The sequence below is a fragment of the Salvelinus namaycush genome, chromosome 24 (genome assembly GCF_016432855.1).
Source record: "Salvelinus namaycush isolate Seneca chromosome 24, SaNama_1.0, whole genome shotgun sequence".
Lineage (NCBI taxonomy): Eukaryota > Metazoa > Chordata > Actinopteri > Salmoniformes > Salmonidae > Salvelinus > Salvelinus namaycush.
The window spans coordinates 35,282,740-35,296,278 of record NC_052330.1 but is presented as its reverse complement, the minus strand read 5'-3'; the positions used below and the strand labels follow the sequence as shown (position 1 = coordinate 35,296,278).

Sequence of the window (13,539 nt, the reverse complement as noted above, 5' to 3'; positions counted from 1 at the left end):
CAGCAGCAGCTACTCTTCCTAGGGATCCACACAAAACATGAAACATGACATAATACATTAATAGACAACAGCTCAAGAACAGAACTATATCAAAACAATGTTTTAAATGAACACGAAACCTACATATCAATACACACACACACACTATCTACAACACACACACACACACTATCTACAATACACACACACACTATCTACAATACACACACACACTATCTACAATACACACACACACTATCTACAATGGCAAGAAAAAGTATGTGAACCCTTTGATATTACCTGGATTTCTGCATAACTGATCTGATCTTCATCTAAGTCACAATAATAGACTAACAGTCTGCTTAAACTATTAGCACACAAATTGTATTTTTCTTGTCTATATTGAACACATACATCATTTAAACATTCACCGTGTAGGTTAGGAAAAAGTATGTGAACCCCTAGGCTAATGACTTCTCAAAAAGCTAATTGGAGTTTGGACTACAGGTTAGTTGACTCCTATCAATGAGATGAGATGAGATTGGAGATGTTGATTAGAGCTGCCTTGCACTATAAACAAACACTCACAAAATTTGAGTTTGCTATTCACAAGAAGCATTGCCTGATGTTAACCATGCCTGAAACAAAAGAGATCTCAGAAGAACTAAAATTAAGTATTGTTGACTTGCATAAAGCTGGAAAGGGTGACAAAAGTATCTCTAAAAGCCTTGGATGTTCGTCAGTCCACGGTAAGACAAATTGTCTATAAATGGAGAAAGTTCAGCACTGTTGCTACTCTCCCTAGGAGTGGCCGTCCTGCAAAGACGACTGCAAGAGCACAGCGCAGAATGCTCAATGGGGTTAAGAAGAATCCTAGCGTGTCAGCTAAAGACTTACAGAAATCTCTGGAACATGCTAACATCTCTGTTGACGAGTCTACGATACGTAAAGCACTAAACAAGAATGGTGTTCATGGGAGGACACCACGGAAGAAGCCACTGCTGTCCAAAAAAACATTGCTGCACGTCTGAAGTTTGCAAAAGAGCACCTGGATGTTCCACAGCGCTACTGGAAAAATATTCTGTGGACAGATGAAACTACAGTTGAGTTGTTTGGAAGGAACACACAGCACTATGTGTGGAGAAAAAAAGGCACACCACACCAACATCAAAACCTCATCCCAACGGTAAAGTATGGTGTAGGGAGGATTATGTCCTGACTTAGAGCATCTGGATGGTTCTGACTTACAATATGTGGACAACTACAAATACCTAGGTGTCTGGCTAGACTGTAAACTCTCCTTCCAGACTCATTAATAAGCACCTCCAATCCAAAATTAAATCTAGAATCGGCTTCCTATTGCGCAACAAAGCATCCTTCACTCATGCTGCCAAACATACCCTCGTAAAACTGACTATCCTACCGATCCTTAACTTTGGCGATGTCATTTACAAAATAGCCTCCAACACTCTACTCAGCAAATTAGATGCAGTCTATCACAGTGCCATTCGTTTTGTCACCAAAGCCTCATATACTACCCACCGCTGTGACCTGTATGCTCTCGTTGGCTGGCCCTCACTACATATCTGTCGCCAGACCCACTGGCTCCAGGTCATCTATAAGTCTTTGCTAGGTAAAGCTCTGCCTCATCTCAACTCACTGGTCACCATAACAACACCCACCCGTAGCATGCGCTCCAGCAGGTATATCGCACTGGTCACCTTCAAAGCCAACACCTATTTTGCCACCTTTCCTTCCAGTTCTCTGCTGCCGATGACTGGAACTAATTGCAAAAATCACTGAAGTTGGAGACTCCCTCACTAACTTAAAGCATCAGCTGTCAGAGCAGCTTACCGATCACTACAGCTGTACACAGCCCATCGGTAAATAGCCCATCCAACTACCTCATCCCTATATTTGTTTTTGTTTTTCTGCTCTTTTGCACACCAGTACTTCTACTTGCACCTCCTCATCTGCACATCTATCACTCCAGTGTTAATTGCTAAATTGTAATTACTTCGCCACTATGGCCTATTTATTGCCTTACCTCATTTGCACACACTGTATACAGATTTTTATATTGTGTTATTGACTGTACATTTGTTTATGTGTAACTCTGTGTTGTTGTTTGTGTCGCACTGCTTTGCTTTATCTTGGCCAGGTCGCAGTTGTAAATGAGAACTTCTCAACTGGCCTACCTGAAAAAATACATTTTTCTTTTTAAATGGTTTGGGGCTGCTTTGCAGCCTCAGGGCCTGGACAGCTTGCTATCATCGACGGAAAAATGAATTCCCAAGTTTATCAAGACATTTTGCAGGAGAATGTTAGGCTCTGTCCGCCAATTGAATCTCAAAAGGAAGTTGGGTGATGCAACAGGACAATGACCCAAAACACAGAAGTAAATCAACAACAGAAGGAAAAATACTGGAGTGGATTAGAGTCCTGACCTCAAGCCGATTGAGATGCTGTGGCAGGACCTCAACAGAGCAGTTCACATCAGACATCCCAAGAATATTGTGGAACTGAAACAGTTTTGTAAAGAGGAATGGTCCAAAATTCCTCCTGACCGTTGCGCAGGTCTGATCCACAACTACAGAAAACATTTGGTTGAGGTTATTGCTGCCAATGGAGGGTCAACCAGTTATTAAATCCAAGGGTTCACATACTTTTTCCACCCTGCACTGTGAATGTTTACACGGTGAGTTCAATAAAGACATGAAAACATAATTGTTTGTGTGTTAGTTTAAGCACAGTTTGTCTATTGTTGTGACCTAGATGAAGATCAGATCTCATTTGATGACCAATTTATGCAGAAATCCAGGTAATTCTAAAGGGCTCACATACTTTTTCTTGCCACTGTAGGTTAAAATCTGCCACACTGTCTTTAAATCAGCTGTTGTTTTCTCAGAGAAGAAACACATGCACACATTTAAAAACCCACACACTACTTATCCTTTTATCTATGAAAGGTCTTTCACAACTAGCTCAATTTATTTTTATCACTTTACACATTTCTTTGGGATTCCACCTATGTAAACATCATTTGCCTTATGACGCATCAGTGGAGGAGAGTTATTTCATGACGCATCAGTGGAGGAGAGTTATTTCATGACACATCAGTGGAGGAGAGTTATTTCATGATGCATCAGTGGAGGAGAGTTATTTCATGACGCATCAGTGGAGGAAAGTTATTTCATGCCAACGCATTTGTTTCCATATTTCCTCTCCTCGATTACCTTTGACCTTTGTTCAAAGTGTTGAGGAGAGGACAGAAGGCAAGTAAAACCAAAACTGGGATTCTTCCTCAGTGAAAGCTCCACAAGATGGTGAAACTATCCGATGGAACTATTTCCACGTAGAGTAGAAAATACTGTACAAGAGCCAATCTGTTCAGATCAACAGAACATGAGGAGCCTTGGGGTAGGCTGTAGGGTTCGCTAGGTATGTCTGATGGCCCTCCTGATACCCAATCTGGTCTCTCCCTCCCAAAGATCGGATAGGTTTTCCCTTCCTCCCCCAACATCTCTACCCAGGCCACAGATCTTTCTCTCTGCACCCCTGGAACTCCTATCCCTCTCTCATCTACTTACACCTCTCTCCCCATGCATACAATTACACCCCCCCCCCATCCCCCTCCAGACATTACCTTCATTAGCACCATTACAGTAGAGCAGACAGAAAGGAGACTAGGCAGAAAAGGAATGTGTCATCATGGTCAAAGATTGAGTTGTTCATGCACTGTTTCATGCACTGTTTCATGCACTGTAATGGGGGGGGGGGGGTTTAACAGTTGGCTTTACTACCATCTATGCGGTCAGACAATACAATAGAAACACTATGGTTGTGTTCCAAACACTTGTTGGTCGGACAGATTCAGTTGGCAATTCACATTGACTTCATGACTACCTGAAATACGACCTGAGCATTAGACAACACAACAGAAACACTATGGTTGTGTACCTGAAATACGACCTGAGCACTAGACAACAGAAACACTATGGTTGTGTACCTGAAATACGACCTGAGCACTAGACAACAGAAACACTATGGTTGTGTACCTGAAATACGACCTGAGCACTAGACAACACAACAGAAACACTATGGTTGTGTACCTGTAATACGACCTGAGCACTAGACAACAGAAACACTATGGTTGTGTACCTGTAATACGACCTGAGCACTAGACAACAGAAACACTATGGTTGTGTACCTGTAATACGACCTGAGCACTAGACAACAGAAACACTATGGTTGTGTACCTGAAATACGACCTGAGCATTAGACAACAGAAACACTATGGTTGTGTACCTGAAATACGACCTGAGCACTAGACAACAGAAACACTATGGTTGTGTACCTGAAATACGACCTGAGCACTAGACAACAGAAACACTATGGTTGTGTACCTGAAATACGACCTGAGCACTAGACAACAGAAACACTATGGTTGTGTACCTGAAATACGACCTGAGCATTAGACAACAGAAACACTATGGTTGTGTACCTGAAATACGACCTGAGCACTAGACAACAGAAACACTATGGTTGTGTACCTGTAATACGACCTGAGCATTAGACAACAGAAACACTATGGTTGTGTACCTGAAATACGACCTGAGCATTAGACAACACAACAGAAACACTATGGTTGTGTACCTGAAATACGACCTGAGCACTAGACAACAGAAACACTATGGTTGTGTACCTGAAATACGACCTGAGCACTAGACAACACAACAGAAACACTATGGTTGTGTACCTGAAATACGACCTGAGCACTAGACAACAGAAACACTATGGTTGTGTACCTGAAATACGACCTGAGCATTAGACAACACAACAGAAACACTATGGTTGTGTACCTGAAATACGACCTGAGCACTAGACAACAGAAACACTATGGTTGTGTACCTGTAATACGACCTGAGCACTAGACAACAGAAACACTATGGTTGTGTACCTGAAATACGACCTGAGCACTAGACAACACAACAGAAACACTATGGTTGTGTACCTGAAATACGACCTGAGCACTAGACAACAGAAACACTATGGTTGTGTACCTGAAATACGACCTGAGCACTAGACAACAGAAACACTATGGTTGTGTACCTGTAATACGACCTGAGCACTAGACAACAGAAACACTATGGTTGTGTACCTGAAATACGACCTGAGCACTAGACAACAGAAACACTATGGTTGTGTACCTGAAATACGACCTGAGCACTAGACAACAGAAACACTATGGTTGTGTACCTGAAATACGACCTGAGCACTAGACAACAGAAACACTATGGTTGTGTACCTGTAAAACGACCTGAGCACTAGACAACAGAAACACTATGGTTGTGTACCTGAAATACGACCTGAGCACTAGACAACACAACAGAAACACTATGGTTGTGTACCTGTAAAACGACCTATCTATTCCTACAACCCATCTATTCCTCACACCATTTGCACACAAAGTCTATATACAGTTTCTATTGTGTTATTGATTGTATGTTTGTTTGTTCCATGTGTAACTCTGTTGTTGTTTGTGTCACACTACTTTGCTTTATCTTGGCCAGGTCGCAGCTGTAAATGAGAACTTGTTCTCAAACTAGCCTACCTGGTTAAATAAAGGTGAAAAACATAAATAAAATTCAGCTGGTCCACTGCCTTCAGCTTTCATAATGGCAAACATGACTTGATTATACACATTACATTCTGCCACTCAGAAATCATGAGATGGGTGAGAAAAATCAGATCATTTTTTTGAGCAGTTTTTTTTTTTATAATTAAAAAAAAAGAGACATTTAGAAAATGAACAACCAAACTATAACTCATTGACATAGCAGTGGGAGAAAGTCATCGATTGAGAAAAGAACATGCCCCGCCCCCCGCCCCGTTGAAGCGGATTGGTCAATACCACCGATGTCGAAGCGGATTGGTCAATACCACTGTGATCACTGTGTTGTGTGTCTGTTAAACTCAGCATGGTTGATACCTCAGAAGATTAGTCCATCATGGTCTCCTCAAGCTAGGGGGACAATGAACTACAATGAACTAAAAAAAAGAGACATTTAGAAAATGAACAACCAAACTATGACTCATTGACATAGCAGTGGGAGAAAGCCATCGATTGAGAAAAGAACATGCGCCCCCCCCCCCCCCCCTGTTGAAGCGGATTGGTCAATACCACCGATGTCGAAGCGGATTGGTCAATACCACCGATGTCGAAGCGGATTGGTCAATACCACCGATGTCGAAGCGGATTGGTCAATACCACCGATGTCGAAGCGGATTGGTCAATACCACCAATGTCAAAGCGGATTGGTCAATACCACTGTGATCACTGTGTTGTGTGTCTGTTAAACTCAGCATGGTTGATTAGTCCTTCATCATGGTCTCCTCAAGCTAGGGGGACAATGAACTACAACGGAATAAAATCACACCAATCTAAAGCAAGATAACCTGCTGCCAGGTATATGAATGGAGCTAGAAGCTCTAGGAGTCATCCAATCAAACACAAGCTGAATTTGAGTTGGTGGTTTATTGATAAAGAAAAATTGGGAAAACAATATTTTCACTGTGGGTGAGAAAAATATGGTTGATGTACACTCCACCAGATGACAAAACAAATAAATATGCAGAAATTGAAATATAAAAATGTTTGGTTATGTATGACGGCAGTTATACACCAGTGTCTAAAATGTCAATACTCAGAGAAAATGTTGTTTTGAGAAAAAAAAAAAATATATATATATATATATACACCTGGACATTAAAAAAAAAAAAATGTAAAAAGACAAAAACGTAATTGATCTAAACTAACATACCATAGTTTAAGACTTCACATATCAAGAAGATACTTCACAGTATAGTTACCAGAAAAAAAAATGTTGGTAGTTAAAAAATAAAAAGCATGGTAAATCAGCAAGAAAATAGAGATTCATAAAGGAAATATATACTTAATGAGGCCAATTAGTACATTCTAATTACATGTTCTGGTAGTGAGTCCAGAAGTGTTGTAAACATTCATTCGTAAACAAACTTGTCAATGAAAATAAAACAAAATGTCTTGAACACTGTAACATATGCTGGAAAACCAATGAACCCTGCCGCCCCAGTAAGTAGCACTGGGGCGGCAGGTAGCCTAGTGGTTAGGGCGTTGGACTAGTAACTGAAAGGTTGCAAGATCGAATCCCCGAGCTGACAAGGTAAAAAATATGTCGTTCTGCCCCTGAACAAGGTAGTGGATGAACACTCAATTGTCAATTTTTTGGGGGTGGAATCAAACTCAGTATTTGCAGAACATGCTTGGAAAACAAAAAAGGGAGCTAAACAATACAGGAGAAACTTGATTTCTGAAACAAATGCCTTTCCCTACAGCTCACACTCCTTTCAATACAACACATCTAAAAAAAAATCTAGTAAAAAGGTCAACCACTAGGAATCTTCTAGAACAGATAAACAGACATCAAATGGATTAACAAAAACAGCACACCTTGAAAACAATTAGCTAACTAAAATGAGAACATGGAAATAAAGTGATGTTGAAAGGAATACTGAGAGAGAAATTAAAACCAACAATGCTGAGTGATGAAAACCCATCATAACGAGAGAGGTGGGATTAAAACCCATCATAACGAGAGAGGTGGGATTAAAACCCATCATAACGAGAGAGGTGGGATTAAAACCCATCATAACGAGAGAGGTGGGATTAAAACCCATCATAACGAGAGAGGTGGGATTAAAACCCATCATAACGAGAGAGGTGGGATTAAAACCCATCATAACGAGAGAGGTGGGATTAAAACCCATCATAACGAGAGAGGTGGGATTAAAACCCATCATAACGAGAGAGGTGGGATTAAAACCCATCATAACGAGAGAGGTGGGATTAAAACCCATCATAACGAGAGAGGTGGGATTAAAACCCATCATAACGAGAGAGGTGGGATTAAAACCCATCATAACGAGAGAGATGGGATTAAAACCCATCATAACGAGAGAGATGGAATTAAAACCCATCATAACGAGAGAGGTGGGATAAAACCCATCATAACGAGAGAGATGGGATTAAAACCCATCATAACGAGAGAGGTGGGATTAAAACCCATCATAACGAGAGAGGTGGGATTAAAACCCATCATAACGAGAGAGATGGGATTAAAACCCATCATAACGAGAGAGATGGGATTAAAACCCATCATAACGAGAGAGATGGGATTAAAACCCATCATAATGAGAGAGATGGGATTAAAAACCATCATAATGAGAGAGATGGGATTAAAACCCATCATAATGAGAGAGATGGGATTAAAACCAAGACTAGAGAGACAAGAGAAGCAGAAACAACCAGTCTCAAACAAAGAGCCATTTAAATAAAGCCCCACTGTCACCATCATGGGGACTTTCAACTGCCTTTTGCCTGGAGGCCAGCGGAACATTAGTGGAACAGTGTCTTTTCACACACATGCAAATGTCCATGAGCTGAAGGTGATAGGTAAAGGAATGGAGGGAGGAGGGGAAGAGACAAGGAGAGCAGGACAAATCAAGATTAAGATGCATTTAGCTACAATTCCAATGTATTAGGCTTCACCCACGCGCTCAAACAAACCTCTACCTAAACAAATACAATGTTCAGTTGAAGAAAAATCAACATTTTTAAAAGAGGGTGAGTTGATACTGATGGCTCTGTTTGAGGAAGTGAAGGAGGGAGAAGGGATAGTTTAGGATTCTGAAGAGACAAGAGAGCATTTCAGTTTGTTACAGGGGCACCGTTCTGCTTAAAGCTCGTGTAACAGAGTGTATGACCACCATTACACTCGGTACACTCTCCCTCAGCCATGCCCTCTCTCCCTCAGCCATGCCCTCTCTCCCTCAGCCATGCCCTCTCTCCCTCAGCCATGTACCAGTGGCACTCCGTGATGCAGGGCTCTCTTCCACATATAGTAGGTGGAGCGGGGAGTCAGGGGGAAATAGGACCTGAACTCTTTGAATGTGGGGAAGGATTTCTCTTCGAAGCGTTTCTGGAGGAACAGTTTGGCCTTAGCCTTGAAGTTGGCCAGGGCCACCAGATCCATCACAAACATCTGGTCATCTGTTGTGGTGGTGGTGGTGGTGGACATCTTGGTTGGGTTGGGAAGGGGCAAGGGGGACCTGGCTAGAGGGAGGGGGGCATCGAAGGGGGGTGTCACAAAAGTCATTGTGGAAGGGCCTCTCAGACCCTCTGTTGGACCCCCCCCTAACAACAACACATCCTGAGTCACGTCCTGAGTCAGACCCCTCGTCTTTATCTCCGTCACGCCGTTAACATTCTCCATTGCTGCGTTGTTGTTCTCCATAATATCCTCAGGCCTGTTCACCTCTAGAGACAGAGACGGGTGGGTGATTTTCTCCTTCCTGTTTTGACTCGGGCCGTTGCGCCACATCCAATAGAAACAGAGTGACAGGGAGGGGTAGTTCACTTTGAACTTGGACATCGGCCATCTTGAAATCCACACCTTCACCTTGGCTGCTTCTCTCAGCTTCTTCCTGTGTAGAAACAGCAACCTGAACCCTTTGTAGTTGTTTCTACAGATCTTCATTCTGGGGAAGACAGCAGCAGCATGACCATGGCTCTCAGTCCCCCCGATAGGGGACTGACCATCAGTGGGACTACTCTTATCCACATCAGAGTTGTCTTCACTACTCCTAGCCTTGTAGCCTCTATTGAACAGCATGGCTTCCCTCCTCCAGTTGTAGTAAGTGGATCTGTATTCATTCAAATTAAACTGGAGTTAAATTGCATTTAAAATTGTAACACACTTAACAGTAAATCAATAAAAAATGAAGGAGATGAACAAAATAAAATTATTGATTAAAAGCCATGCTATACAGCAGGTAAACCCTTGTCACTGACCTGGAGATGCCAGGGAAGCTCCTCTTGAAGATCCTGAAGGGGAACAAGGTGTTCATGGAGATGCAGTTCTGAAGAACTTTCTTGGCTTCGTGCATCAGCGCCAGGTTCTGGGCCCGTTCCCCATCCACCTTATCATTGTTGTAGTTCAGGCCGAACATACTGGCCACGCTGTCGTGGTGCTCCGGGTCTGGCTCTACCTCTTGGTTCTCCTCCTGCCTGGGCTTGGACTCTGGGGAGGACCAGGACTCCTGCTCCGTGCTGTTCCCTGGACTCACCTCGTCCGTGGAGAAACTACCGCCGGACGAGATCAGCTCGTGCTTCCAGGCATAGTAGGTGGACCTGGGAGAGAATGACATTGTTGTTGTCCCAAAAGAAAAGGTAATTCAGAGGCAACAGAATTATACAAGACAGCGGGAGCATAACTAAAGCATTCTGGGCACAGAAAAGTCAAGTTAAAATCTAGATATTTTTTAACCATTTAAAATGTGTTTTTTTGTAAAGACATCATGCCATGTGGTGATCTCAACGGTATTGACAATGCTTTCAGTATCTTATTTACCGGGAGATCTCAGGGAAGAACTCTTTAAACTGGTGCAGAGGCATAAGCTTCCCTTCCAGATAACACGCCTGGACGAAGTGCTTGGCCTCGTACCTTCATAGAAAGGGATTGAATGAGTATTAATCTGTCTATGTCAGCAGAAGTTTAAACATACAGACCAAACACCACAATAAACACAACACCACAAACACAATAAACACCACAACAAACACAAACATACAGACCAAACAACAAACACAATAAACACCAGAACAATAAACACCAGACCAAACACCACAATAAACACCAGACCAAACACCACAATAAACACAACACCACAAACACAATAAACACCACAATAAACACAACACAATAAACACCAGAACAAAAAACACCAGACCAAACACCACAATAAACACAACAAACACAACAAACACCACAAACACAATAAACACCACAACAAAACACCACAAGCCATTAAAGTGAGAATGTCCCAGAGTGCCATGACGCTGTCATCAGTATCTACGACTGATAAAGAGTATTGAGTTGTATAGAGGTGGACCTGGCAGCTGATTTCTTGCGGTGCTCCTGTGTCTGCCGTCTCCAGCGGTAGAAGGTACTCTTGGTGATGTTGTACTTGTCCTTCAGACTGGAGTAAGACAGGTGAGAGTCCTGCTTGAGAAGCTCCTGGGTCTTCAATGGGGGTGGGACCCTCTTCTCGGTGCTAGGACTGCCCGTCTGGAAGTCGCTAGCCTGGACTAACGCTACAAAGACTATGGGTCTAAATCTGGAGCTGGTGGAGCCCCCCTCTAGCTCTCCAGACCACATAATGTGCAAGGTGATAGGATCCATGTCTTTGGGGTAGGACCTGGGTCTTATCAGGCGGTTGAAGTAGGGTCGTATCTTGAGGTTGTACATGGGGTAGACAGAATAGATGTTGCACTGGAGGACAGAGGAGAGGGCATAGAGGTGCCACATGTTGGCGTAGGAGCCAGAGAAGCAGGAGGCTTTGACATCGGCATCAAATATAGCCTCGAGGACGGACAGGGGGAGGTTGAGCATGTCCTGGGACTCCTCGGCACACAAGCTGAACCTGGCCGCCTGCAGCATCACCTTAGAGTCGATCATACCACACAAGTAGTACCTCTTCCACAGCAGCATGTCGACCACTGTACGCACCTGGAGGGAATAGAGTACATGATTCAGTACTTGTCAAAATACAGATTAGGCTACAAACCAATATAGTAACTAATTATATCTTTCTAAATGTGTAGTCAGAATACAGTATTTTATCATTTGAAAAACACAGAAAAATACATTTTAGCTCTGAGTTATCCAAATTCAAAATGACGGAATTATAACCTTCATGCCTTGGAAATACAAATCCACACAAGCCAATGCAACACATATTTCATTCAAATGCATGTGAAACACTTCCTCACCTGTAGCTCCAGACTGAGACTAGTAGTCCCCACTAGCAGCATGCTGGCTGCATCAAACAGCAGGTTCCCTTCTCCCTTACAGACCAGAGGTAGGAGGCCTCTGGGGGCGTCAGCAGGGTACAGGCTATGGGCCTTGCCGTCAATACCTGCCCAGCCGGGGAACTCCTGGCAAGGGGAGGAGGGCAGGGTGAAGGGGGTCAGGACCTGGCGGACCTCCAGAGCTACCCTGGTGAGGGCATCCAGGCCGGAGCTCTCTGTAGCATCCTGCAGTTGTCCTAGAACTGACAGAACCACATCCTTCCTCTGAATCATACCTGCTGGGATACAGAGACAGAACAGAGATAGTTACATAGGAAGATGCACAAAAACCTTACAGAAAGATATTGTACAGAAACCGGACAGAACCACATCCTTCCTCTGAATCATACCTGCTGGGATACAGAGACAGAACAGAGATAGTTACATAGGAAGATGCACAAAAACCTTACAGAAAGATATTGTACAGAAACCGGACAGAACCACATCCTTCCTCTGAATCATACCTGCTGGGATACAGAGACAGAACAGAGATAGTTACATAGGAAGATGCACAAAAACCTTACAGAAAGATATTGTACAGAAACCGGACAGAACCACATCCTTCCTCTGAATCATACCTGCTGGGATACAGAGACAGAACATAGTTATATAGGGAAGATGCACAAAAACCTTACAGAAAGATATTGTACAGAAACTGGACAGAAGCTGTCCAGTAAATGTATTCAATGTAGTGTTGTCTCTCTTGTCATGATGTGTGTTTTGTCCTATATTTATATTTTTATTTTGAATTACAGCCCCTGTCCCCGCAGGAGGCCTTTTGGTAGGCCTTAATTGTAAATAAGAATTTGTTCTTAACTGACGTGCCTAGTTAAATAAATGTTAAACAAAATGAAAAATGTAATTCTGCTGTTGCATGAAACGTTTTCAAGAGTAGACTAAACAAGACACCTGTTTACGGTTTTGACTGAATAGGCCTTGAAGATACATAAATTTATAACTGACTGCAAGTGATTGAATTCTAGTATCCCGATGAATGTGCAAACATTAGCTACACATGTTCAAACTAACTAATAACTACAGTGTTTAGTGAAGGCATATGTATATGCCTGTGACAATGTTATTTTAAGGCATTTAAAATATATATTAAATTCCCTATTATAAAATGTAGCCTGTATATAACACCCAATAGCAGTCAACACAGAGAGAAAAGTCGCTTATTTACCGTGCTAAGTGAAATGCAATAATATCAGCCTAATACAACGCACGAATAAGCCTTGTGGCACGCAGTACAAGAATAAGTGTGCTGAACCGAGGAACTATGGGTCATTACAATTATAATAATTTCATTCAAAAGGAAACAATCTATACACTACTGATTCATAGTCATTAATAAACGCGTGCGCAAAATTGCACCAGCCAACTTTGCCCGGAAACATTTTCGGACTGTGCCAATGTTTCTTCCGATTACATCTCTGCGGGACTTTATACACTGATTAAAAAAATATATTAAAAAAAAGTCATTCGGTTACATTCCTTACCTGAAATGTTTGGTATAAATAGTTTTCCAAGAGGACGTCACTCACTTCTGGAGTGGTAAAGCGCACAGCATAAATTCAGAGTTTTCGTTCCAGTTTCCCCCCTCTGATAGT

The 13,539-nt window shown here is 42.4% G+C and overlaps 1 protein-coding gene across 1 annotated transcript; it reads right to left on the bottom strand.

Moving 5' to 3' along the window:
• Window positions 1–8,870: 8,870 nt before the first annotated feature.
• On the bottom strand, window positions 8,871–12,163 carry LOC120019408 (vertnin-like). The gene is made up of 5 exons (XM_038962697.1): window positions 11,852–12,163; window positions 10,972–11,588; window positions 10,431–10,523; window positions 9,872–10,210; window positions 8,871–9,723 (listed from the first exon to the last, which is right to left on the bottom strand). Exons 1-5 carry the CDS (start codon window positions 12,161–12,163, stop codon window positions 8,871–8,873), a joined length of 2,214 nt encoding a protein of 737 aa, XP_038818625.1.
• Window positions 12,164–13,539: the final 1,376 nt, after the last annotated feature.